A 23,386-nucleotide genomic window follows, 5' to 3' on the forward strand; every position below is an offset into this window, starting at 1 on the left:
AGGTTTGTGTTTGGATTATTGTACGGTTGGAAGATCCAAACATGGCCCGTTATAAGATTTCTAGTCAGTCACTTATTGATTTTTTTTATCTGTTGGTATTTGATAGAATCCATGATGCCATGTGTCTAAACAAGATGTCCAGGACCTCCAGCAGAAATATAGGCCCACAACATCAAAAATACAGCAGTATATTTCATTGTACACACGGGGTACTTTTTATCCCTGTGTTCACCAAACCCATCTTGAGTGTTTGCTGCTAAAAAGCTCATTTTTTAGTTTCATCTGACCATAGAAGCCGGTCCCATTTGAAGTTCCAGTCGTGTCTGATAACTGAATATGCTGGAGTTTGTTTTTGGATGAGCTATGAGAATATTTCTTGAAACCCTCCCAAACAACATGTAGTGATGTAAGTGCTGTTTGACAATTTTTTTTCTATTTTCTGCAATTCTCCAGCTGTGGTCCTTGGAGAGTCTTTAGCCACTCAAACTCTCCTTCTCACCGTGCAGTAGGACGATATAGACACACATCCTCTTCCAGGCAGTTGCGTAACATTTTATGTTGATTGGAAATTCTTAATTATTGCCCTGATGGTGGAAATGGGAATTTTCACTGCTCTAGCTCTTTTCTTAAAGACACTTCACTAATTTGTGAAGCTCAATTATCTTTTGCTGCACATCAGAAATATATTCTTTGGTTCTTCTCATTGTGATGGATGATTAAGGGAATTTGGGCTTTGTTTTCCCTCCTATTTATATTTCTTTGAAACAGGAAGCCATGGCTGGATAATTTCATGTTCATAATCACCCTGGAGTGCTCAAAATTGTGAATATGAATGGGAATATACTTCAGAGATGTTTTACTCATAAGAATTTCTAGGCGTGCAAATAATTGTGTCCAACGTGTATTTGAGAAAAAACATTTCATAATGATATTTCCCCCCATTTTAAATTCTTATTATCCAATTAAAGGTTAGATTTTTGTGAATTTTTTTTTAAATCAAAAATCAAAAGGATTAACAATGCAGATATTTTTAGCCATGACTGTGTATATATGTGTATAATAGTAATAGTTAGCTTTATTTTTTTTTTAAAATTTTTTAACCTAATCAAAATAACCCAACTGCAGTTTGATTGAGATAAATTGGAATGCACAATGAAAAGACTTGATTTTTGAAAATGTTTAAAAACGGACTTATACATACACACTGTAGTCAGCATTTGAAGTGGATCAAAAGTTCATCAAAGTTGTCCTAAGACAAGAACGCATTTTCAGTTTTAGGACTTTGATCCACTTCAGATGTTGACTTTTGTGTGTGCATATATATATATATATATATATATATATATATATATATATATATATATATATATATATATATATATGCAGTGCTGGGCTAGTTACTCAAAGAATGTAATATATTACTCATTACTAGTTACTAGTTCCAGATGAAATTTAAAAAAATTCTTCTAGAATGTTACTAACAACATATTTCTGCCTCATCATTTGACCAAAATCCACATTGGATCGCAGTCAGAAGTTATTACCAACACTCAATAGTGATTGATAGTGGCATTTATGTAGAAGTGTTGTATTCATCTCATTAATTGTCATGTGTAGCTTGAAGTAAATTTTCCGTTACCCATATGCGATTTAAATTTCGTTATGTATTTTATCAAATCACATGAGTTTGTAAGAAACCGTTTAATTTTCCCAAAATTTTTTTTAAATTATATTAATATAATGTACCACATGCTGATCAGAGGGATGTAATGCCAGAGTAAAGTAAAGCCACAACTTACACAACAGATCTTTTTTCCTGACAAAATCAATATAATGCAATATTTCTATCTGCTGAATGTAAGCTTTTCCATATTCCAAGCTTGCCTGCTGCACTGGGGACTAGTGGGGACATCACATGCATGTGCGAGTCATGAAAATGATGAAAATAAATCTAGGAATAATTCGATTGTTAGATTTTAAATCAGCGGGGTTGAGGCATCAAAAGTAACTAAGTAACTAAGCTATTTTATGGAAAGTAACTGTAATATTATTACTGAAATCTTATTAGTAATTAGTTACACTACTAGTTACTGCAAAAGTAATATTATTACAGTAACTAAATTACTAGTAACTAGTTACTGCCCAACACTGTATATATGTGTGTGTATATATATATATATATATATATATATATATATATATATACATATACATATACATATATATATATATATATATATATATATATATATATATATATATATATATATATATATATATATATATATATACAGGGTGCACATAACTGGTTCGCAGGTCCGCATGCGCGACCAAAATTAAAAATGCGCTGAGTAAATAAGTTCTGACAGCGCATTTGCGTTGACAGCTGTTAATGCACAATTACCATTTTAGATCGACAAACTGTACTGTATAAGATTTCTATTCAAACTGAAAGCATAATCTGGGCTACCTGCTGCCGTTTTCAATGCAAAACTGTGACATTTCATTCACTGACGCTCTTCCATCAGCAGCGCTAAACCCGGAAGCGCATGATACTTACTTGCCGGCAACCCGCCAAAATAAAAGCTCGCTGATTTTACGTTTGAAAATGATGAAAATAAAAATAAAATGTTAATATTTTTAATATTATCATTAAGTTTACTATAAAATAATTGCATTTGTATGTAATACTGTCTTTTTATTTTAAAATAAAATATTATCACACTTGATTAATTAGTTTATTTTTTTTAGTTAGTTATTTTAATAAATAAATAAATAAATAAAGTGCAATAATATTATTAATACATTTTTTTTCATTATTTTATGGGTCACACTACATGCCATGGCCCGTGTGAGGACCAGGCTGAAAAACATCAATATATCAAATAAAAATCACGTAGAAATGATCAACTTATTTACATTGGCCAGAAATTTAATACCATTACATCTCAAATTATAAAACAATTTTTTTTTAAGATACTTAATTCTTATCAGAAGTCACAGTAAAACTGCCGATATATGCATACCTTGTGATTACACATCGGTTTCTGTATTAATATGACTAGTTGCGTAATTGCTTGGCAACAGTAAATGACTAAACTCTTTGGTTAAGCCATACAACACTCCTATATAAGTTCTTCCTCATCTCAACTTGTTTGGGGCACGTCCCGTTTTGTAATCAAATAATGTAAAGATTGTCTTTGCTGTGCAAATATGTACCGCTGTTTAAACAGTACAGCAAAATCTCAACCTGCTGACAGTATACGGTATATACCAGCTTTCTGCCCAGCTCTAGCACTGAGTGTGTGTGCGTGTGTCGTCTCATCCAATCAGGACCGGGTATATTTGTATAGAGGAGCAGAAGGAACTGGGGGGTGAAAGCGGTCTTAATCTCACGGAGAGAAAAAAAGAGAGAGGAGGTTTGTGTGTGGTATCTCACAGAAAAGGATAATGGCCTCTCGCACGGTAGAAAAGAAGCCCATGTAGCACCGCTGACAGACAAGGTCACCCAGAACTGTGGGGCGGGGAGTAGAGGTGGCCTTGAAAGGCAGGCCTCGATCTCAGCCTCACAGGGCTCGGGTTTATAATACTGTATCCTGGATTTACATTCACCTAGAGGGGGCACACCACACCGACCTGTAATGAAAGACTGTAATATGGACCCGCGCTAGTGCCGCTCACCGAATGTCTCGCAGTATGTGGGAGGGAGGCCAGTTGGTTTGTCTCGTGTGTTTCTGCGCTTCTGTATTCGTAAGGGTTATGCAAATGTTATTATTGTTATTACATTTGCTCGATATGCTTAAGGGTGTAATTTTTTAGTTTTTGTAATCAAATCTTTTTTTCAATTCGCATCTCTGTTTGAGTTTTTTGTGTGTGTGTAAATATGTGCCGACCCTCCTCAGATCATCTGTTCCCTCCGCCAATCATCACGTGCCATCCTTGATGCGTCTTCCTCTCCGATTGGCTAGACTCCTCAGCCGTGGGCATTTCCACAGTCAGAAGCCAATCGGAAAACACGACGCACAGACACAGGGGGCCAGGCCAAGGCCATGCTGTAATGGAGAGTCTCTCCGTCGCTTTTAACACCACCTCCCGCTTTGATCGCACACGCATGCATTTTTACCACGTTAACATGCTCCCGTTGTAGGACACAAAAACATGGTGTTGTGCCAAGTTATACGTTGACTCCATATAGCACATACTACTTCATGTGGCGTTTTTATCTCTCACACACACACACACACACACAAACACGTACACTCCTGACTGCTATCAAGCGTGCTTTGTATCCGTCAAGTGTTGTTCTCACCGCTGGGCCCAAAGCAATCCACGCTTTAGTTCATCAGAGACCGAAAAGAGACAAAAAAGAGAGACACACTCACTTCAAAGCCAAACAAAGGGCCGCAAATAGATAAAACACTGGGCTGTCCGTCAGAGGTGTAGGATTATTAGCGACATCTCATTTCAGCCAAAATAGAGTTTATTTGAGAAGGGGTGATTTGGGGGACACGGCATTATTGCTGTACTTATCAATTATGCACCTAACCGGATCAAACCAAACAGTCCGATTTTGTGTTTGTATCAGTAAATGTGCAAATACGCTGTGGCAGAAGGTTTTCACGGTGATGGATCTTTTGTAGCGTTTGTTTGGCAGTGTAGAAACGCTCTCGGTTCTTTAATCTCAAGCTCTATGCATTCCCTCACCCCATCTTAAACTGGGTTCTTAAAAGGTGAGCTGTTTTGTCATATAATTAAAACAACACTGACACACACACACACACACACAAATAGAACCCGGAGAATTTTCCAGAATGTCACAGCGGTGTCAGTCACAGCTCGGAGAGATCAAGTCATTGTTGTGTTATGTGCAAGAAGTCGGCCGGTTTGAGACAGCCAGACAAAAGAGCACTAAAGAGGCAGTCCAGCAGCGGGTTATGGGGGTCTGAGCTCCAGTGAGGGGCTGCGGTGACCTGCGCTGACCGCTGGCCCAGGGGCCAGACCCTGTCGCCACTTGCCCCTCGAGGAGGTGCCTGCCAGGGCAGGAGGGCATGGGAAGAGTCCGGGATACGGCAAATGCGTCGTAACGGAGAGGGAGAGGCTCTAGAGTCTTTCAGATAATAGGACACACAACATTGTGAAGTTTGAATGCTGAATATAAAAACAGAAAAACCTGACCATGAGTGCTTTCTTTTTGTCAGTAATTATAGGAACCATAAGACTATAAATTATCATCATGTTGCATTTTTGATTATTTGATATGGAATGTTTTATTTTATTTTTTATTCCAATTATTGAAACATTGTTATTTTACTATAGGTTATAATAATAATAATAATAACGATCATCATCATGTACTACTTTTTATCATTATTATTTGTGTTTATTTTTTATTTTCTCTTCCGGTTTTTTAAAATAAATTTAGCTTGAATTGTGCAATGTACAGATGTTTTTTTTAAGTAATTATTATTTTTTTAATTATTGTTAGTAGCGCTATACTTTTGAAAAATGTGAAAAACTGTCTAAGCACTTTGATTTACTTGTCAAGTACTGTTATTTGAATTTTTGACAACTTTGGTGCGAATTATCAATTTAGATTCCCTAATAACTGTGAAGAATGCCGTGAATTGCAATTTATTGCTGTAAAGATGTTTTATTGATCTGGTAAATATGATACCAGTTGTATTGCATGAACCTAAGTTCAAAACTAAGCTCAGTTTAGTCAATTTCTGCAAATGATTCTATAACCCCTGCTTTCAAGACATTATTATTTCAGGACAAAAGATAAGAATGGGCGACAGAGAGTTTGTTGGTTTTTATCAAGCACCGTTTCTTTTCCTCGGTCATTTATCCAACCTGCCACCAGTGGGCAGTGGCACCGAGCTGCACTCAGCCTCTCTCACCACACAGTCTAACCACAACACCACAGTAAGAGCCGGCCGGCATCACTTATATGACACCAGCCTGCCAGACAGGAACAACTAACTACAAATTTCAACCTCACGTCTGGTCAGTTTAGACTAACTCTGATAAACGCCTCCTCTACTTTTACACACCACAGGCTGTCTGACAGGATTTCAAAGAACATGACATTTATTTAATCAGAAACTGACTCAGAGTTCAGCAGAAATGAATTACAATTGCTACAGTTTTATAATTTAATGATCGCATTGATTTTGTGTTAAATGTTTAATATGCATGCATTTTAAATGAACTGTAAATGAAATTCTGATTTTAAAATGTATTTAAAACTGTAAATGAGCACATAATAATCTTGTTAGTGTTTTTAGTTCTTATTAGTTGTATTAGTAAAATGCTGGTGTGAGCTTATTTGTATTGATTAGACATGAAAATGCTTGCTTTGCAGTCCATCATGTGAAATAATTATAATTGTTTGCTATTGACAGAAGCTTAATTTTTAATTAGCTGTTTTGAAAATTACACCTTTGTCTCTTTGTTGCTGCAGCTATGCAAATTGTTTGAAGTTTGTATGTTGGTAGGGGAAAAATGCATTTGTCATATGTAGAAAACTTGTTTTATTGCTTCAGAATTGTTGATTAGATACCTTTTAATATGAATGTTTTTTTTGATTAAATGCTATTTATATTTTAGCACAGTTTTAGTTTTTAGATCATTGAAATAATTATACTTTTAAATAATTTTATTTAATTCATGAAAGTTATTTATTTATTTAAAATAGTAATTCTTAATTAGATGTAGTAACGTTTTTTTTTCCCACTCATATTTTCACTGAAGTTAGATTTGTAGCATACGCAGGGATCAGAATTCACTTTGAGCCGTCTGGGAGAAACTTTGATTTGCTGATTTTCTTCTGCGGGACATTGGCTGTGTGTTGTGCATTTATTTAGAGCTGGGCAGCAGAATAAGCGTCAGAATGTTTCATATCTGACTGCTCTCCAAAAAGACCACTGAGACACTGATACCATTAAGTATTAAAGGCTTTAAATGTGTTCCTTTGTTATTGTTGTGTATTGTTTTAATTAATTAATTTATTTTTATTATTTTGGCTTTTTGGCTTGTTTTTGGTTTTATTTGATTTAAAAACTACAGTGAATTTGCATATTTTTAAAGTCGATTTTACAGTCATGTTTAATTATTTTTTGATGAATTAAAATATGATCATTTTGACTTAAAAAAAAAAAAACACCTTAAAAATAATACGCACAGTTTAAAATATAGCAGAAGCCTGTATATTCCGCAATCAATTAGAAAAGCTGGATTTTCTCAGTAGCTGTATTTCTCTTTACGCTGAATGTCAGCGCGCTAACTGAGGCTGAAGCTGAATTTGAGCGCACATGAAAGCAACACTGACCTCCGTTCGCATCGAGAGCCGCTCTAATCCCTCTCCCAACAGTTCACTCCTCTACTGCACGCCACACAATGCCGTGACTCACAGCGCTGGCATACATGCCTCTCCCCGGACACCTTGCTTTATTATGAAGGGCCGGTTTGTTTTGGCAACTCAAGTACAATCAGAAAGAGCATTGGAGCCTGTTTATTTGTTTATTCATTTGTATGTGTTTTGTCTCTCAGGAGGGCTACGGGGTGATTGTGCTGAACCCCAACGAGAACTCTCTGGAGGTAGAGAAGGTTCCGGATCCAGCCAAGAAACCGTCCCCAGATGCCTCTGATGAGCCGGCTGAAAAGAGAGAGAGGAAGGAAGAGCGGGAGAACAAGAAAAAGAAGGACTTTTATGAGAAGTATCGCAACCCACAGAAGGAAAGAGAGATGGAGCACATCCCGATACGAGTGAGTGGCCGAGGGAGGATGATGGGTAGGAGAGAGAGAAAAGAATATGGGGTGAAATAGAGGGTGAGAGGGGGTTTTAGGCAGCTGAGTGAGTAGGCCACACATGTGTGATCAGGAGGCTGTGGAGAGTTTGGACACCATCCAGATTTTTCATCTCGCTTTCTCTGTTTGTAAAAACCCAGCTTGATAAGCACAGTTTTTATTCCTTGATGCACTTAGCTTGTCACTTCTTTATTTATTTATTCGTTCATTTATTTATTTTAAATAGACAGTATGCATTAGTTCATCACAGTTTTGAACCATTTTCATTCTAGAGAGCATTTGATTGGACAAAAATATGTGCAGTGCTAGATGAGTCATCAATAAATTTGCTCTGTTTTTCCAGTAAAGAAACCCAGTCAATTTTAAATGCAAATATCTGCTAAATGTTAATTTTGTCAACCTTTAAAGTCTTGATGAAACCGAAGTAGTGGCAAATTTATTTTTTGTTGTTGTTTATTTTTGAAAAAAAGTAAGTTTATCCATGTTTATATAGATTTTGAGATGTGTCCGTTGCTCTCAAAAATGGAGGCTACGGTTTAAGCGGACTAAATGATTGGAAAATTCTAAGTCCTAAAAATGCATAGATGATTAATTCACAATAAGATCATTAACATGCATTTAGAAAATAGATAGCTTGAATTTATTTCATGTTGACTTTAAGAGTACAAAGCATGCAAATGATCTTAAAGCAAACAGAACTTTAATGGGATCTTCAACAGACAGTCAAACTTTTTTTTTTTTTTTTTTTATTACAGTATTTACAGATTATACAATACACAGTCTCTCAAACGCACACATTTTTGTGTATACATTATGCACACCATGCACAAATAATGCATTCTAAATCAAAAAAATAAATAATAATTTCTAATGCAAAACCATGAGGCAACCGGATGAAACAAGGAAGCATCAATTGGAAATACATGAAATTTGTCTCCCCCGAAAGTTAGCGCTTTGTCTTATCACCATTTGACGGCCACGTCACACATCGTCACATTTCTTGTGCTGTCATTTACCGTCGTTGACTCAGTAGCGGTGTGTGAGCTGTCAACACACTTCTGAGACTACCTTCACACACCCACACACACAAAGCACACTGAGGTATAATTATCTGCACTATTAGCATCAAGTCAGCTTTAAAACCCTCATACCTCTCACTTCCCCTCTTTTTGTAAACAAATTCTCTTAATTACCCTCTTTTTATCGCCGTAAACTAACTCTGACACCTATCCTTCCTTAATAAATTCTCATTGAGGACAGAAATCTGTGGTGTTGCCCAGATGAAGTTGTTTTTTAACACACACACGCTCAGTAAGAGAAAAAAAAATCTATGAAATAGCCATCAGTGAGTGTGAATCTGAGATTTCAACACCTCGTCCGTTTCTGAGGCGTTTCATCAGTGTTGGTGTGGTGAATAGAGGAAGTTGCTCTCCAGGCTGCTGTGTATAATGGAAAAACTCACTGTCAATATCTATAAGAGCCCGGCGCTGCTGACATCTTCATGCGCACATACAGCAATGTGTGTTTATGAGTAAGAGATCGAGAAGGAGTGTGTGTATGTCTCCGAGAGGAGCCGCATCACCCTGAAGAGACGGAAGGGAAGAAACCATATTAATGTCTTAATAAATATTTCAGCTGGGATAGTTTGGGATTCATATAATGAGACGACTTAACATCTCTCGCTCTCCTCCTGAACTTTTGGCACATTGCAAGTCTAGTGGTATGAGATTGTTAGTCCAGTTCTGCCGGATGGCCTTGCAGTATTCTGCACTCTTTTCACTCTTCCGCATTATGCAGCTTCAGACTGGAGCGAGCTGCAGCGGCACAAGGACGTGCGCTGATGACTGTGTGTCTCTGACTTATACTATATGTGTGCTTGTGAATTCCTGTAGGGAGCATTGCCAAGTGGAAATGCACGCAAAGTGGAAAAGCCGTTTTGTTTTGAACCACTGCAGGAAAATATTAAAGAGACTCTGTTGAGATGATTTCAAGCTTTCGTTTATGTGTGTTGTTGGCTTGTTTAGTTTTTTATATAACTAATATCCTCCAGCATATTGTCAGTGGCTGAAATGTAATGATTCAGCACTCTGATTTAATTTTCGTTGTATGCTTTGAGATCCTCAATGATTGTTAATGGTTTATGTGTACTGGTACTTAAGTGATTATAGTTGCATAAAAACATACTGTGGAAAGACTTTCATAACATTGGAAATAGTTTCATAACATTTACAAACACTATTAGCTGTGCTTGTTAAGGCAAACATTGCTATTAGTGTTGCAAATAGATTTATTTTCCCCCCTTCTCCTAATCCCTTAACCCTAAATGTTAAACTTAGGTAGACCCAAGACCTTTCTAGGCACAGTGTGATTAAAAACTCAGTGGTGGGCTCTTTAGAGATTGGCTAGCATTCAGACAAACCCCTAAAACCACTCAGAACACATTAGCAACCACATAGCAGTGCTCTGGAAGGTGTTTAGCATAGTGTTGGCACGTACTACACACATTTTCTACAGAAATAACATATAACATAGAACATAATTAACAGATCATTAGTTAATATTAATTCAGTTAAATGTTTTAAAACTTATTGATGTTGTTAGAACTCACAACAATATTTTTTTGGTAACACTTTCCAATAAGGGTGCATCGGTTAATGTTAATTAATGCATTACATTTGTTACAGTATTTATTAATCGTTTTATTAACACTAGTTAACATTAGATTAATAAATGCTTTAGAAGTGTAATGTAGTTGACTAATGCTAACAAATGGAACCTTATTGGAAAGTATTAACCAATTATTTATTTAGTTATTTAAAAAAGTAATTTTGAAAAATGTCAAGCTAATAATTACAAAAAGGGAAAAAAGGTTGTTTATTTGTTAATTGATTATGTTAATCTTTAGGTAGCCTTAATTTTATTTATTTCTTTATTATTTGTTAAATGTTTTTGTACCCCCTGCAACCTACTTAAGTACCTCCTGTTATGAATTACTGATCTATATTCATTGGTGTTCTTTCAGTAAGATACCATGTTCTGACAAACATGAACAAAGACGTAGGCGTCATTCACACTCATTTACATATTTGTGTACAAAGATGTAGGAATCATACGCACCCATTTACATATTTGATAACCAGCACTGAAGTCCTCCATGACTTCGTTAGCATACACATTTATTTGGTAGTACGTAATAGCATTGCGTCCAATCAGATTATACATTTCTGTATACGAGTCTACTCAAATCTTTTTTCTCACAGTTTTTATGAATTTGTAACCGCACTGATGTTCAGGTACATTAGCGTGTGTGTATTTGTGTGTGTTTTCTCCTCCTCTCCACCCATCCTCTCAGCTCCTAGAGTAGGAGGCGGGTCACAGCGAGTCCCATTCTCCCAAAGTTTTTAATCTTTTATAGTGGCATTGTACGCGACTGAACCTCCTCTCCTCCCCTCCTTGACTCCCCGTAGAGCACTAGACCACCTGCACGTCGCTCCGGCCGGGCCCTGCAGCTCTGGGCTTTGGTAGCGTTGAGTTGATTAATACACTTCCTTACCCCCATTAAGGAGCCCTTAACTGCCTTTAGCACTCTTACTTTTTAGCCCCCCTTCGGGCTGCGAGCCCCCAGCCCTGCCTAATCTCCCCGCGATCTTACAGATCACAGCCCCAGCGGCCCACGTCTGCTGACGCCGAAGAAGAGGGGTGGACATGAGAACCGGGGGGCCGAAATAGTGGGGGTGGCATACAAAGTTTTTTTGGGAGTTCACTTTACTCTGAATTTGAGGCCTAATCCAGTTACCTATTTTCTGTCAGCCAAGCGGAGGAATAGCAAGAACAAAACCCACATTCAGAGCTTAAGAAGCTTCCAAAGATTTCATTCAGGCCTGAGCGGACCCGGCTTAGGGCCCCAGCCCCAAGGGGAAAAGAGCAAGTGGACAAAAAGCCCAGTGCGCTCAGCCTTTCTCTAAAGCACCACTTATTTTTGTAAATGACTAGAATCCTTCTCCTAACACTTTTTTTTTTCTCACATTTCTTATTGTTGCTTTTTTTGTAAAACGGTTCGGGCGCGAGAGAAAGGGAGAGCACTTCGTCAAACATTCAGACGCAGCAGCTTGTGGGAGGTGTTTTTCTTTTCTTTTCTTGTTCTTTCCATCTCTCCATTTATTCATTTCTTAAGTGCCTGCAGAACTTTAAGTGTCAGATCCTTGTGGTGATGGCATGAGTTTATTGAACGCTCAAGATCGCCATTGCTTTCATACATGTACGCTATGACCTAACAAGAGAAAAATAAAACATCCATTGATACTAGGCCTCTGCTTTACCTTGTTTTGCAACACACGGTTCTGCCTCTTTTTGCATTTACCGGGAATTGATTTTCTAGGCAGTAACGTTTAAGTCTTGGGTATGTTAGCTGGAAAATAATACTGAAAAATAAAAGAATGGCCTTTTTAGTTATGATAGAAATGTTCTGAGTTGACGAAATCTGGCACAAGACATTGAGCCTTATTCATGAAACACAAGCAGAACTGTGTAAAGCATTCGTGCATCCATTCATGCAACAGTTTTACGTGCAGTTTATAAAGAAATTTGTTCTGCTCATGTTTTATGAATAAGGCCCATTGGGTCTCTATGAATTATAGCACACAAGATTTCTTACTTGCATATTTTATTTTGCTTCCGAAAATTCACATTTGATTTGATTTGATTTTTTTTTTTTTAAGGGAGCACTTGCCTGCAGTTAGTAATTAGTATATTATATGGCCAAAATATTTCCATATAAGGGCTTACAGCCTGAGTGTAATAATAAATAATAAATAATTTATTTGTCAATTGTAATTTATTCCTGGGTTAGCAAAGCTAAATTTTCAGCAGTCATTGCTCCAGTCTTCAGTGACACACGATTCTTCAGAAATCATTCAGTATGCTCATTTGCTGCTTAAGATACATTTTATTATCAGTGATGAAAACAATTATGCTGCTGCTCTTGTAGATACTGTGACAAATTTTCTAATTCTTGAATAGAAAGAAATACCCTTGCTGAATTAAAGTATTAATTTCTTTAAAATAATAATAATAATAATATTGGCAAAATAACAATTTTGGATAGAAATTTGTATACACACACACAGTGAATGAGACTTATTGTGATTTAAAAAAATTTTTGACCAACAGGTTGTTTTTTGTTTTTTTTGTTTTTTTGTAGTAGTAGTAGTAGTAGTAGTAGTATGCAAAATAAACTTTCCGAAGTCAATATTTAGTGCAAACATGTATGTTTTAATGCTTTACCAATATCTTGCATATGATTATGAATGCAAGCATGTTGTGTTGTCCCTAAAAGGTACTCCAGAATCATATAAAGTTATCACGGATGGGGCACTGGTAGGACGTTAGCGTCGGTTCAAGGGGTTACTGCTGGTGTTCCTATTTTGTGTACCTCTACTGCGTCCTTCGTCTCCACAGGAACGACATCCATTATTTATCCCTCGTCTTCTCTCTCCTGTTCCCCCGGGGACGAGAGGAATCCGTGTTTTGGAGATGTACTGTTTCCCAATGCCTGGCTCGTACATCCCTAACCTACATGTCTATTAGATATGGCCCAGCCGAGCCGGAGATGTCAAGAGACTTGTATTCTGGCTCGGGTTGTATCAGCCTCAGTCAGTGTTCCCGTAGTTCAGGGACACTTCTGGAGGTCCTCTGTGTGTGTGTGAACTTTGGCCTTGAAGACCTTCCAAGTAACCCCTCATTGCCAACACAAGCGTGGCGACCGGACGTGCCTTAATTAAACTTCTGCACTGGTGATATGGCCGCAGCAGAGGTCAGAATCACAGGTTATGAGGTTTTCTGCTGTTTCAAGTGTGTGTGGGCGTCTGCTGTGTGCGTGAGTGTATTTATTTATTTTGAGCTCCACTGACTTATGAGTTGGGGCATCTGTTATTGCAAGTACGCGAATGAAAGCCTGAACAAAAGCGCAGTATTTTAAAATAATGATAACGATAATAATAATAATAATTTTATGTGTATGTATATATGTATGTATATGTGTGTGTGTGTATATATATATATATATATATATATATATATACATACATACATACATACATACATACATACGTTGTCAGAATTGTTGGTACCCTTGGTAAATATGATCAAAGAAGGCTGTGAAAATGAACCTGCATTGTTAATCCTTTTGATCTTTTATTTAAAAAAATTCACAAAAATCTAACCTTTCATTGGAGAATAAGAATTTAAAATGGGGGGAAATATCATTATGAAATAAATAGTGCTGTCAATCGATTAAAAAATTTAATTGCGTTAATCACAGTCATGGATTAATCGCAAATTTAAAATACTAGGATTTACCTGTAAATGTGTTGATTGAGAAATGCATGACAAACTAGTTTAAGGAAACAGAACCTTTCACACTTCCGCCAGGTATGAGACATAATCCTTATTATTCTTTTGTTTTTATTCAGCCGTTATCAGCCTTTAAACGGGCAATAAAACGTTTACCAAGCCACATCGCTTCAATCCCAGTATACATTTGCCCAACTATTATCAAAAGTATTTCTAAATACAACAAAACATTTCTTGCGACCTTACGTGAAGTATTATGACAAAATGCATTATGAAGAAGAATTGGACCTGTTCTGCAGCTGCATTAGAGCTAATATTAGCATCAAGTTTCATAAGACAATTTATGAGATTAATAGTAGGCCTACACTTTTACTCAGAACTCACTTCAAACCAGCATCGAGTGTTTGTAATAACTTCCTTTTGCGATCACATGTGGAATTTGGTCGTTTACTGTTGTTAAAATATGCTATTCATAGCCTTTTACATCACTGCACAAATTAGCATTTCAGATGTACACATTCAACTCAAGAAAACCACATACAGACCATATCTATCGTAATCGTGTGTTTATTATCTTATATAATCTATAGTGGCTGTTGTCATGTTTATTTCTGCTGTGTAAAAGCCTTAACATGTATGATCTGGCTGAAACTCATGCCTCTCCGTTCTTAAGTTGCCAGGGATACATTCCAAGTATAATACACATTAGTAAAAGGATCTATTTTAATTTTTATTTGTCTATATACACTTTGGGCGGCCGCGGTACATCATAAAAGTAGCCCAAAAAACCGCAACCCATGGCTCTGTAATTTTTTCCCGCGACTGTATTTTCAAAATAGCCCACTTGTGCCGCGACCCTGGCAACACTGATTCACTGTACCCTCATCACACAATGATAGATAACCTTCCGCACTGCGATGATGGGAAGACGTTGGAGTCAAACCTTATCAAACGATTAATTTGCGTTAAAAAAATATTAACGCATTATAAATGTTTGATTAATCACATGCGTTAACATTGACACCCCTAGAAATAAATGTTTTTCTCTAATACACATTGGCCACAATTAACGGCACCCTTTTATTCAATACTTTTTGAAACCTCCATTTGCCAGTTTAACAGCTCTAAATGTTCTCCTATAATGCCTGATGAGGTTAGAGAACACCTGACAAGAGATCAGAGACCATTCCTTCATCCAGAATCACTCCAGACCCTTCAGATTCACAGCTCCATGTTGGTGCTTCTCCTCTTCAGTTCACCCACTCATTTTCTATAGGGTTCAGGTCAGAGGACTGGAATGGCCATAGCAGAAGCTTGGTTTTGTGCTCAGTGACCCATTTTTGTTGTTTTTGAGGTTTGTGTTTGGATTATTGCACGGTTGGAAGATCCAAACATGGCCCATTATAAGATTTCTAGTCAGTCACTTATTGATTTTTTTATCTGTTGGTATTTGATAGAATCCATGATGCCATGTGTCTAAACAAGATGTCCAGGACCTCCAGCAGAAATATAGGCCCACAACATCAAAAATACAGCAGTATATTTCATTGTACACATGGGGTACTTTTTATAATTTCATGTTCATAATCACCCTGGAGTGCTCCAAATTGTGAATATACTTCAGAGATATTTTACTCATAAGAATTTCTAGGGGTGCCAATAATTGTGTCCAACGTGTATTTGAGAAAAACATTTATTTCATAATGATATTGCCCCCCCATTTTAAATTCTTATCCAATGAATGGTTAGATTTTTGTGAATTTTTTTAATAAAAGATCAAAAGGATTAAAAATGCAGATAAATTTTCACAGCCTTCTTTGATCATATTTACCAAGGGTGCCGATATTTTTGGCCATCTCTCTCTCATATACATATACATATATATGTATGTGTATATGTATGTGTGTGTGTGTGTGTGTGTGTGTGTGTTAATTTTTTGCACAATTTGGTGCTTACAGACCGTTCATTTTGGAACCTGGTAACATGATTCATATAGACACGTGTTTATCTTTTACAAGTTACATAGAGTGATTTTCATAGTATGAAAACTAAAAAAGAAAGCGTACAATAAAAATAAACAATCTTTGGCAGATTGATCTGCTCTCTAGTTATTTATATATATTTAGAGAGAGAGAGAGAGAAAGTGAGAGAGAATGTGAAGTGACTGTGTGTCTGAGGCAGCTGTCTCCATGTGCCTGTATGTACGTGTTGTCCTGTTATTTTTGCATATGAACTGCTTGTCAACCCTTGCCACCGTCTGAGATCTCCTCTCTCTGAAGCTGTGCATTGTAACTGCTCTTGGGGCGAATCCCGCTGTAACTCGGCTCAGATGTCTGCTCCCAATCTTCCCGTTAGGTCAACCAAGAAACACATCCAATCTGCTGTCAGAAGCTAAACCAAGGGCCTTCACAGCAGGCCTTCACCACCAAACGACACACGAACCACTGTCTGTTCCTTCTTCCCCCTAACATCAATTAAAGCAAGGCAGTAATTTAATCTGACAATCACAGGCTTTGAGTGAGACAGGTTGAGATGTCACAGAGATGACCTTTCTGCCCACATGCAGCCAAGAGCTGTCTTTTGCCTAGGCCTTTGTAGTTTGTTAATGAGATATTGATTTGAAACAATGCACTAGCAAATTTTGTCGAGATTAGCTCCATGCTAACAAGGTCACAGCGCTGTCACAGTACAGTTTCGTGTTTATCAGCACCATACCTCCACCTCCTTTATTTTAGAGCCCTCTTAGGGGGTCTGTAACCCCCCCCCCCATGCCTTTTTCATTTCCTGTTTTCCCTAAGCATGTTGATATTCTGCCCACAACTTCCCCGTTGGCCTCGTTTGTCATCTTACTGGCTTTCAGTGAGCTCGCTAGTCGTTAATTACTTGTGATTTTCAAGTCATCTCCTTGGTTCGTGTTCTCTCCCCCCTTTTCCCTCCACTAGATATGAAGGCTCCTGCCACGGTCACACTCTTTTCTGAAGGAGCACCTTGTCTGGAACTGGCCAGGTGTGGACGGCAAATCTGCAGGAAGTGAGTGCCAGTGCTCATTTTGCCAGCCCGAGGCGTCTAGTGTTCCATGCACGCTAACGGTGCTATCAGGAAGTCCACGCGCCGCCATGAAACCCAGTCTCAGCCTTATCCAAGTATACAAACCCAGCACTCACACTGCCAACTTTCAAATCCCTCAGCATTATCGGCTTTCCCAGACTCCTATTTCTTACTATCAGTCCGCGGTCTCTGTAAACGCTAGCCATGTGGAGCTAGCGACAGGCTAACGGACGTTTGAGGCACTTAATGTGAATCTAGGCAAACACCGGGAAAGTAGGTCCACATTCTAATGGCTCCGGTGATAATACAAAACACGCAATTACCTCCTTGGATTGTTTAACGTTTAATCGTTTAACTAAATGAAAATAATCCCGTGTCCTGCTGAAAAGCTACTACTGGCCATTGAACTGAGCTGAGAGGATTGTGTTTGCCCAGTGCGGCTAGAAAGAGTTGGCTTGTTTGTTCCGATTGAGCTTTTTAAAGGTGATGCTGAGCAATCAGAATGTTACGAAAAAAGTTCTTGGTCTGATTAGGACACGTAGTATTTACAGACTAGAGATTAAAAGTAATGTTAATTTGGTACTTTAAATCAAAAATGTATCAATAGCAGTACTTTCTGTAGTGCTGCTTGAGGTTTGTTTGACAAGCAGCTGTTTTTGATCAATCACATGCGTATTTGTGCAAGTTTGTATTGCAGCTCCATGTGAGTGCAAGAGTGCACTGTAGGCAATAATATTAAAACATCAATATATGAAACAAAGCTAAGTAGGTCTGTGTGTTTAATTTTGAAATTCTTCAAAGCTAAATTGCACATTAAATTAATTTGGTAATATTTGTACTTTCATTTATAGTGTTTTAATGTTTTGGTCATAATTCTAACTTTCTGAAGTTGAAAACATATACACATATACACTCAAAAATTTGGGGTAAATTATAAATTACAATAAAGCCATTTATAATGTCACAATATTTCTATTGCAAATAAATGATGTTCTTTTGAACTTTCTATTTGTCAAAGAAACCCAAAAAAATATCATGGCTTCCATAAAAATATTAAGCAGCACAAATGTTTTCAGCATCAATGTATCTTGAGTACCAAATCAGCATATTAAAATAATTTCTAAAGGATCATGTGATACTGAAGGCTTGAGTAAGGATGAAAAATGGAAGTAACAGGAATAAATTAAATTTTTAAATATATTTAATAGAAAACCAATGGATGGAAAGAAAGTTGTTTCTGCATCTACATCAGTGACGGAAGCTTCCGGGTAAGCGGATTCTCCGCAGCTTTGGCTGCTCCGCTCTGTTGCTATGACTCGTCAGGATTGTAGCGAGTTCTCATTGTTTTGCTGGTGTGCGCGTGATTTCATGTGCGAGGTAAGCTGTCCGCGAAGCGCTCGCCCAAGCGGAATAATACGCTGCCGCCAGATCTCAATTGCCGAAAATTACATTGTGTTTGATGAAAAACTAACCCGACGAAATCATATGAAAAAAACATAACTGTATATTTTCATGCTTTCTTAAGCAAAGCAAATTTTGAAAGTCCACTAGAAACATATCTGGTCATAGACAATGTTGAAGACGTTATTGTCAACATGCCTAAGTAGTAAATGAAATTTTTTTTAAAAAGTTGATAAAAATGTATATCAAATTTGAAATAATAACAAACATCAGGAAAAAATAGGAAACAATACCTTTGTTTTCCGTATACTTGTGTCGTATACGTATATATATATACTATGTTTAGCATAACAGTATGTTAGTATGCTGAGTGAAGACATTGAATATTTACAGTATGTGGATCTACTCCATGTTAATTTTCTTAGTCTTGAACTGTGATGCCTCTGCATAATAAAGAGATTTTCAGATTTAAATAAGAATAAAATGTTTATGTATTTATCTGGAAACTAGCATGCGGGCAACTAACTGTTGGAAACAATGTGTTAAAATAGTTTAACGGCTTGAAAAGACCGGCAGTACAACAGCAGTGTCTTACAGTGTGACATTATGCACTCCATCTATAACTAATTTCTTTCTTTCTTTCTTTCTTTCTTTCTTTCTTTCTTTTCTTTCTTTAATTATGCATGCCATTTTATTTGTATTTTATAAAAAATAAAAAATAAAATGTCACACCACAGGGCTATTTAAGTTAATTGCATTATTTTTAATTATATTGCATTATTATAATTATAATTAAATAAATCTAATTAATATTAATACATTAAGAAATAATGATCATGATAATGATCTTGAGATATATTTTATATATATATCTTGTGTAAATTTTAAAGCTGAAATTATTTATTTATTTTAAATCCTAGCTTAATATGCAGTCATTGATAACTTTGACTTTCAGTTTGTCCATGAGCGTTTGAGGAACTTGTCATTATATTTGCAATTGTTTTTGTTGATGCTAGCGATGCAGAAAGTTAATGTCCATACGTATTCAGAAACATTGAGACATGTGCAACAGGTCTGCACACTCTGGGAGTCTTCCAGGTCTTGCACATGCATGGATGAGATGAAGGCTGACAGCGAGAGAGAGAGGGTGAACCTGTCACCAGGAACTGGTCTCTACGGACGTATTGTTTCGCAGGAGCTAATTAACCCTAGGAAATAATTACACAAATATGCAAATGCTGTTTAGATAAGTGTGGGCTCTATCAGAGGAGGTAGTCAATCATAGGGGAAGGGTTGGAGGGAGTGTGTGGTCTGTGTGTGCTTGCGTGTGTGTATGGGCCAGGTGTCAGACTCTGTGCCGGGGTGATAAGGGGAGGGGGATTTTACCTGGTTTTATGTGGCATCACCCTTGTGCAATAGTGGAGACTTAATTTATTGAAAAACACGCACTTATGCACAGACAGAACAGCATAACATTCAGTTTGTTTGCTTCGCTATAAAATAACCTTCCAAAATGCACTCTTGTAATTGCAATTGGAATTTGTAACTTCTGTGTAAATATTTCCCAGTGAAAATTCCTATTTTGTGGTCAGAATCTTTTTTGTGGAAATAATTTTTTTAAACAGTCATGAAAATTACATCAAATATGTGACCATGGACCACAAAACCAGTCATAAGTGTCAGTTGTTTTTTTTTAAGTTGAGATTCATACGCCATCTGAAAGCTGAATAAATAAGCTTTCCATTGATGTATAGTTTGTTAGGACAATATTTGGCTGAGATACAGCTATTTAAAAATCTGGAATCTGAGGGTACAAAATATCAAAATATTGAGAAAATCACTTTTAAAGTTGTCCAAATGGTCTTAACAATACAAATTACTTATCAAAATTTATGTTTTGATATATTTCCGGTAGGAAATTTACCACATATCTTCATAGTCTTTACTTAATATCCTAATGATTTTTGGCATAAAAGAAAAATCTATAATTTTGACCCATATAATGTATTATGCTACTTATGACTGGTTTTGAGCTCCAGGGTCACACATTTTTATTTTATTTATTTTTTTAATTTAGTTTAATTTAATTTTGTTTGTTTTTTGTTTTGTGTGCTTTGTGTTTAGTTTAGTTTTGTTCTGTTTTTTTAGTTAAATTTTTTTTAAGGCTGACCTGAAAAATTTCCTCAAAAAGTGTCTACATGCAAACCAAAAGCTACCTTAGCTTTTATGCTGCGTGACTTTTAATGTATACACGTTCAATAGCGCTGTCACACATCTTTGCATACTGTATGTTGTGTAAGTGCATATTGCGTACTGTAAGTGTATTATTTAAAATAAAATAGTATTTTGCCTATTTTAATTAGTTAGTGTATATAGACTTGAGGGTGGACTCTACTGACTTGTGCCTGCCACTTTGTGTTTCCCTGCCCGCATGACATTGGTTACATCAGCAGAATAAAACAGTTTTTTCAGAGGAGGAGAAGGTTCTTATTTTAATAAAAGATGGCAAAAACAAGCGCTATTTTTTTTTTTTTTTTTTTTTTCTTCTTTAGAGTATCATGTGCTAATGAATCATGTACAATAAGACCAGAGACATTTAAGTGGATATAAACGAATGACCGGACTGCATCTCTTTGTGGCCGTGTGTCCAGGCTTGTGTGTGTGAGCACTGAAAGCTTTATGAATATGAAATGCGCTGCACTGTGATGATGACTCAGCTTTGGTTCTTCAAAACACTTTGATGTCTGAGGGTGCGAGAGAAAGACATGCAGACTCGTCCCTGTTTTCACCGCCCTGCACCCACCTCCCAGCCGTCCAAGGAGATCTGGGCTCAGCGCTTTCTGCCAGTTGCATCACACCGTAACCCCCCCCTCCCACCAGCCTGTTTATTTACTTTCATATTTGTGTCCCCTCGCCAACACAAGCCATCTCGGTGACAGGAAATCTCTTCCCTCCTGCCAGCTCCTTCAGCTCTAATTCACTTATTATTGTGCTTTTCAAAAAGCTAATCAATGTGGGAGAGCTGATGCAAGATCATGAGAGAGAGGCTAAACACAGGGCAAGGCTGCAAACTTTCAGGAGCTGATTGCAACAAGGCCAGCTCTTTATATCATGCAGCTGTATTGCTGCCGTATTCGCCGTTTTATGTCACCAACACCCACGTTCACTCACATGTTGCTAGCGATTTTCCTCTAATTTAGTTGTTATTCTGCATTTAAACGATTGCCGTATTTGCAAACAAACACTCAGATCAATGTTGCATGCGCCAGTGAATGAATGAATGCCCTTTTTCTTCTTTCTCTCTCTCGCCTCACGTTCGTAGAGCGTTATAACCCCAGGCCAGTGTTAATTACGAGTGTTGTGTTTGTGCCCTGCTTGTGTGACCTTCCCATGTAGGCCGATTATGTGTTTATCGCTCGTATAGAGGCCGTATTGATCAGTCAGCGGGGTACAAATTAAGATTTAAACTTGACGTCACACAATCTATTGAGTTTTGCATTGGAGGCATTTGCAGTATGCAAGATTCATTGATTAAGATATATTTAACTGAGTGAATGTGGCTGTGTGTGAGTTTATGGGTGTAGTCTTCAGGCAGTTATTAACTTAAAGGTCAAACCTTTATTTTATTTTATAAAAATAAAATGTGTTTTAGTAGATTGTGTATTTTATAAATTATACTGTTTTTATTTTATATAAATGTACATTTTGATTTAAATATTAGTGAGTTAATTAAAAGGTGTATCCACATAATTTTTATCTTGTAGTGAATCGGTCCTCATTATTTCACAGTGACGTTTTTGAACCCTAAATAGATGATGTGTAAATGTGGGTGGTCATGTGTTAATGTATCAGTCTGATGTCAGCAAGCTGCAGGAGTTTGTATTATGGCATGTTTTTTTTTTTTGGCCTGGAGAAGTGGTTTTCATTTTGAAAGGTGCTGTTTTTTATGGTATGAACATCTATATACACACATATATTAGTGCTGTCAAATGATTAATCGTGATTAATCGCATCCAAAATAAACGTTTTGGTTTATGCACTGTAAAAAGTGATGAGTTGACTTAACTTAAAAAAAAAATTGAGGAAACCCGTTGCCTTAAAATTAAGTAAATAATAATTTAAAAAAGAAAGTTGCCAACTTATCACTTTTTACAGTCTGTAATGTGTGTGTGTACTGTGTATATATTTATTATGTGTATATAAATACACACATGCAGTATATATATTTTGAAAATATTTGCAATGTATTCACGTGTATATATTTATATTTATGTCATTTGTATTATATATAAATATTCAATATACAATTATAACATTTTTCTTAAATATATACATGCATACATAATAAATATACACAGTACACATACATATATTATGTAAACAAAAACTTTTATTTTGGATGCGATTAATCGTTTGACAGCACTAATATATATATATATATATATATATACACATATATACAGTGGGTACGGAATGTATTCAGACCCCCTTAAATTTTTCACTCTTTGTTATATTGCAGCCATTTGCTAAAATCATTTAATTTAATTTTTTTCCCTCATTAATGTACACACAGCACCCCATATTGACAGGAAAACGCAGAATTGTTGACATTTTTGCAGATTTATTAAAAAAGAAAAACTGAAATATCACATGGTCCTAAGTATTCAGACCCTTTGCTCAGTATTTAGTAGAAGCACCCTTTTGATCTAATACAGTCGTGAGTCTTTTTGAGAAAGATGCAACAAGTTTTTTTGGGGATCCTCTGCCATTCCTCCTT

The 23,386-nt window shown here is 36.7% G+C and overlaps 1 protein-coding gene across 4 annotated transcripts in view; it reads left to right on the forward strand.

Moving 5' to 3' along the window:
* The window catches only part of fam172a (family with sequence similarity 172 member A), a 184,480-nt gene that overhangs the window by 73,080 nt on the left and 88,014 nt on the right, over nt 1–23,386 (forward strand). For all 4 annotated transcript variants that reach the window (XM_058777456.1, XM_058777458.1, XM_058777459.1 and 1 more), the window contains exon 7: nt 7,552–7,767. In XM_058777456.1, the coding sequence (XP_058633439.1) occupies nt 7,552–7,767 (216 nt within the window). The remainder of the gene's footprint in view (nt 1–7,551; nt 7,768–23,386) is intronic.

This window comes from Onychostoma macrolepis, chromosome 05 (assembly GCF_012432095.1).
Source record: "Onychostoma macrolepis isolate SWU-2019 chromosome 05, ASM1243209v1, whole genome shotgun sequence".
In the NCBI taxonomy this organism is placed as follows: Eukaryota; Metazoa; Chordata; class Actinopteri; order Cypriniformes; family Cyprinidae; genus Onychostoma; species Onychostoma macrolepis.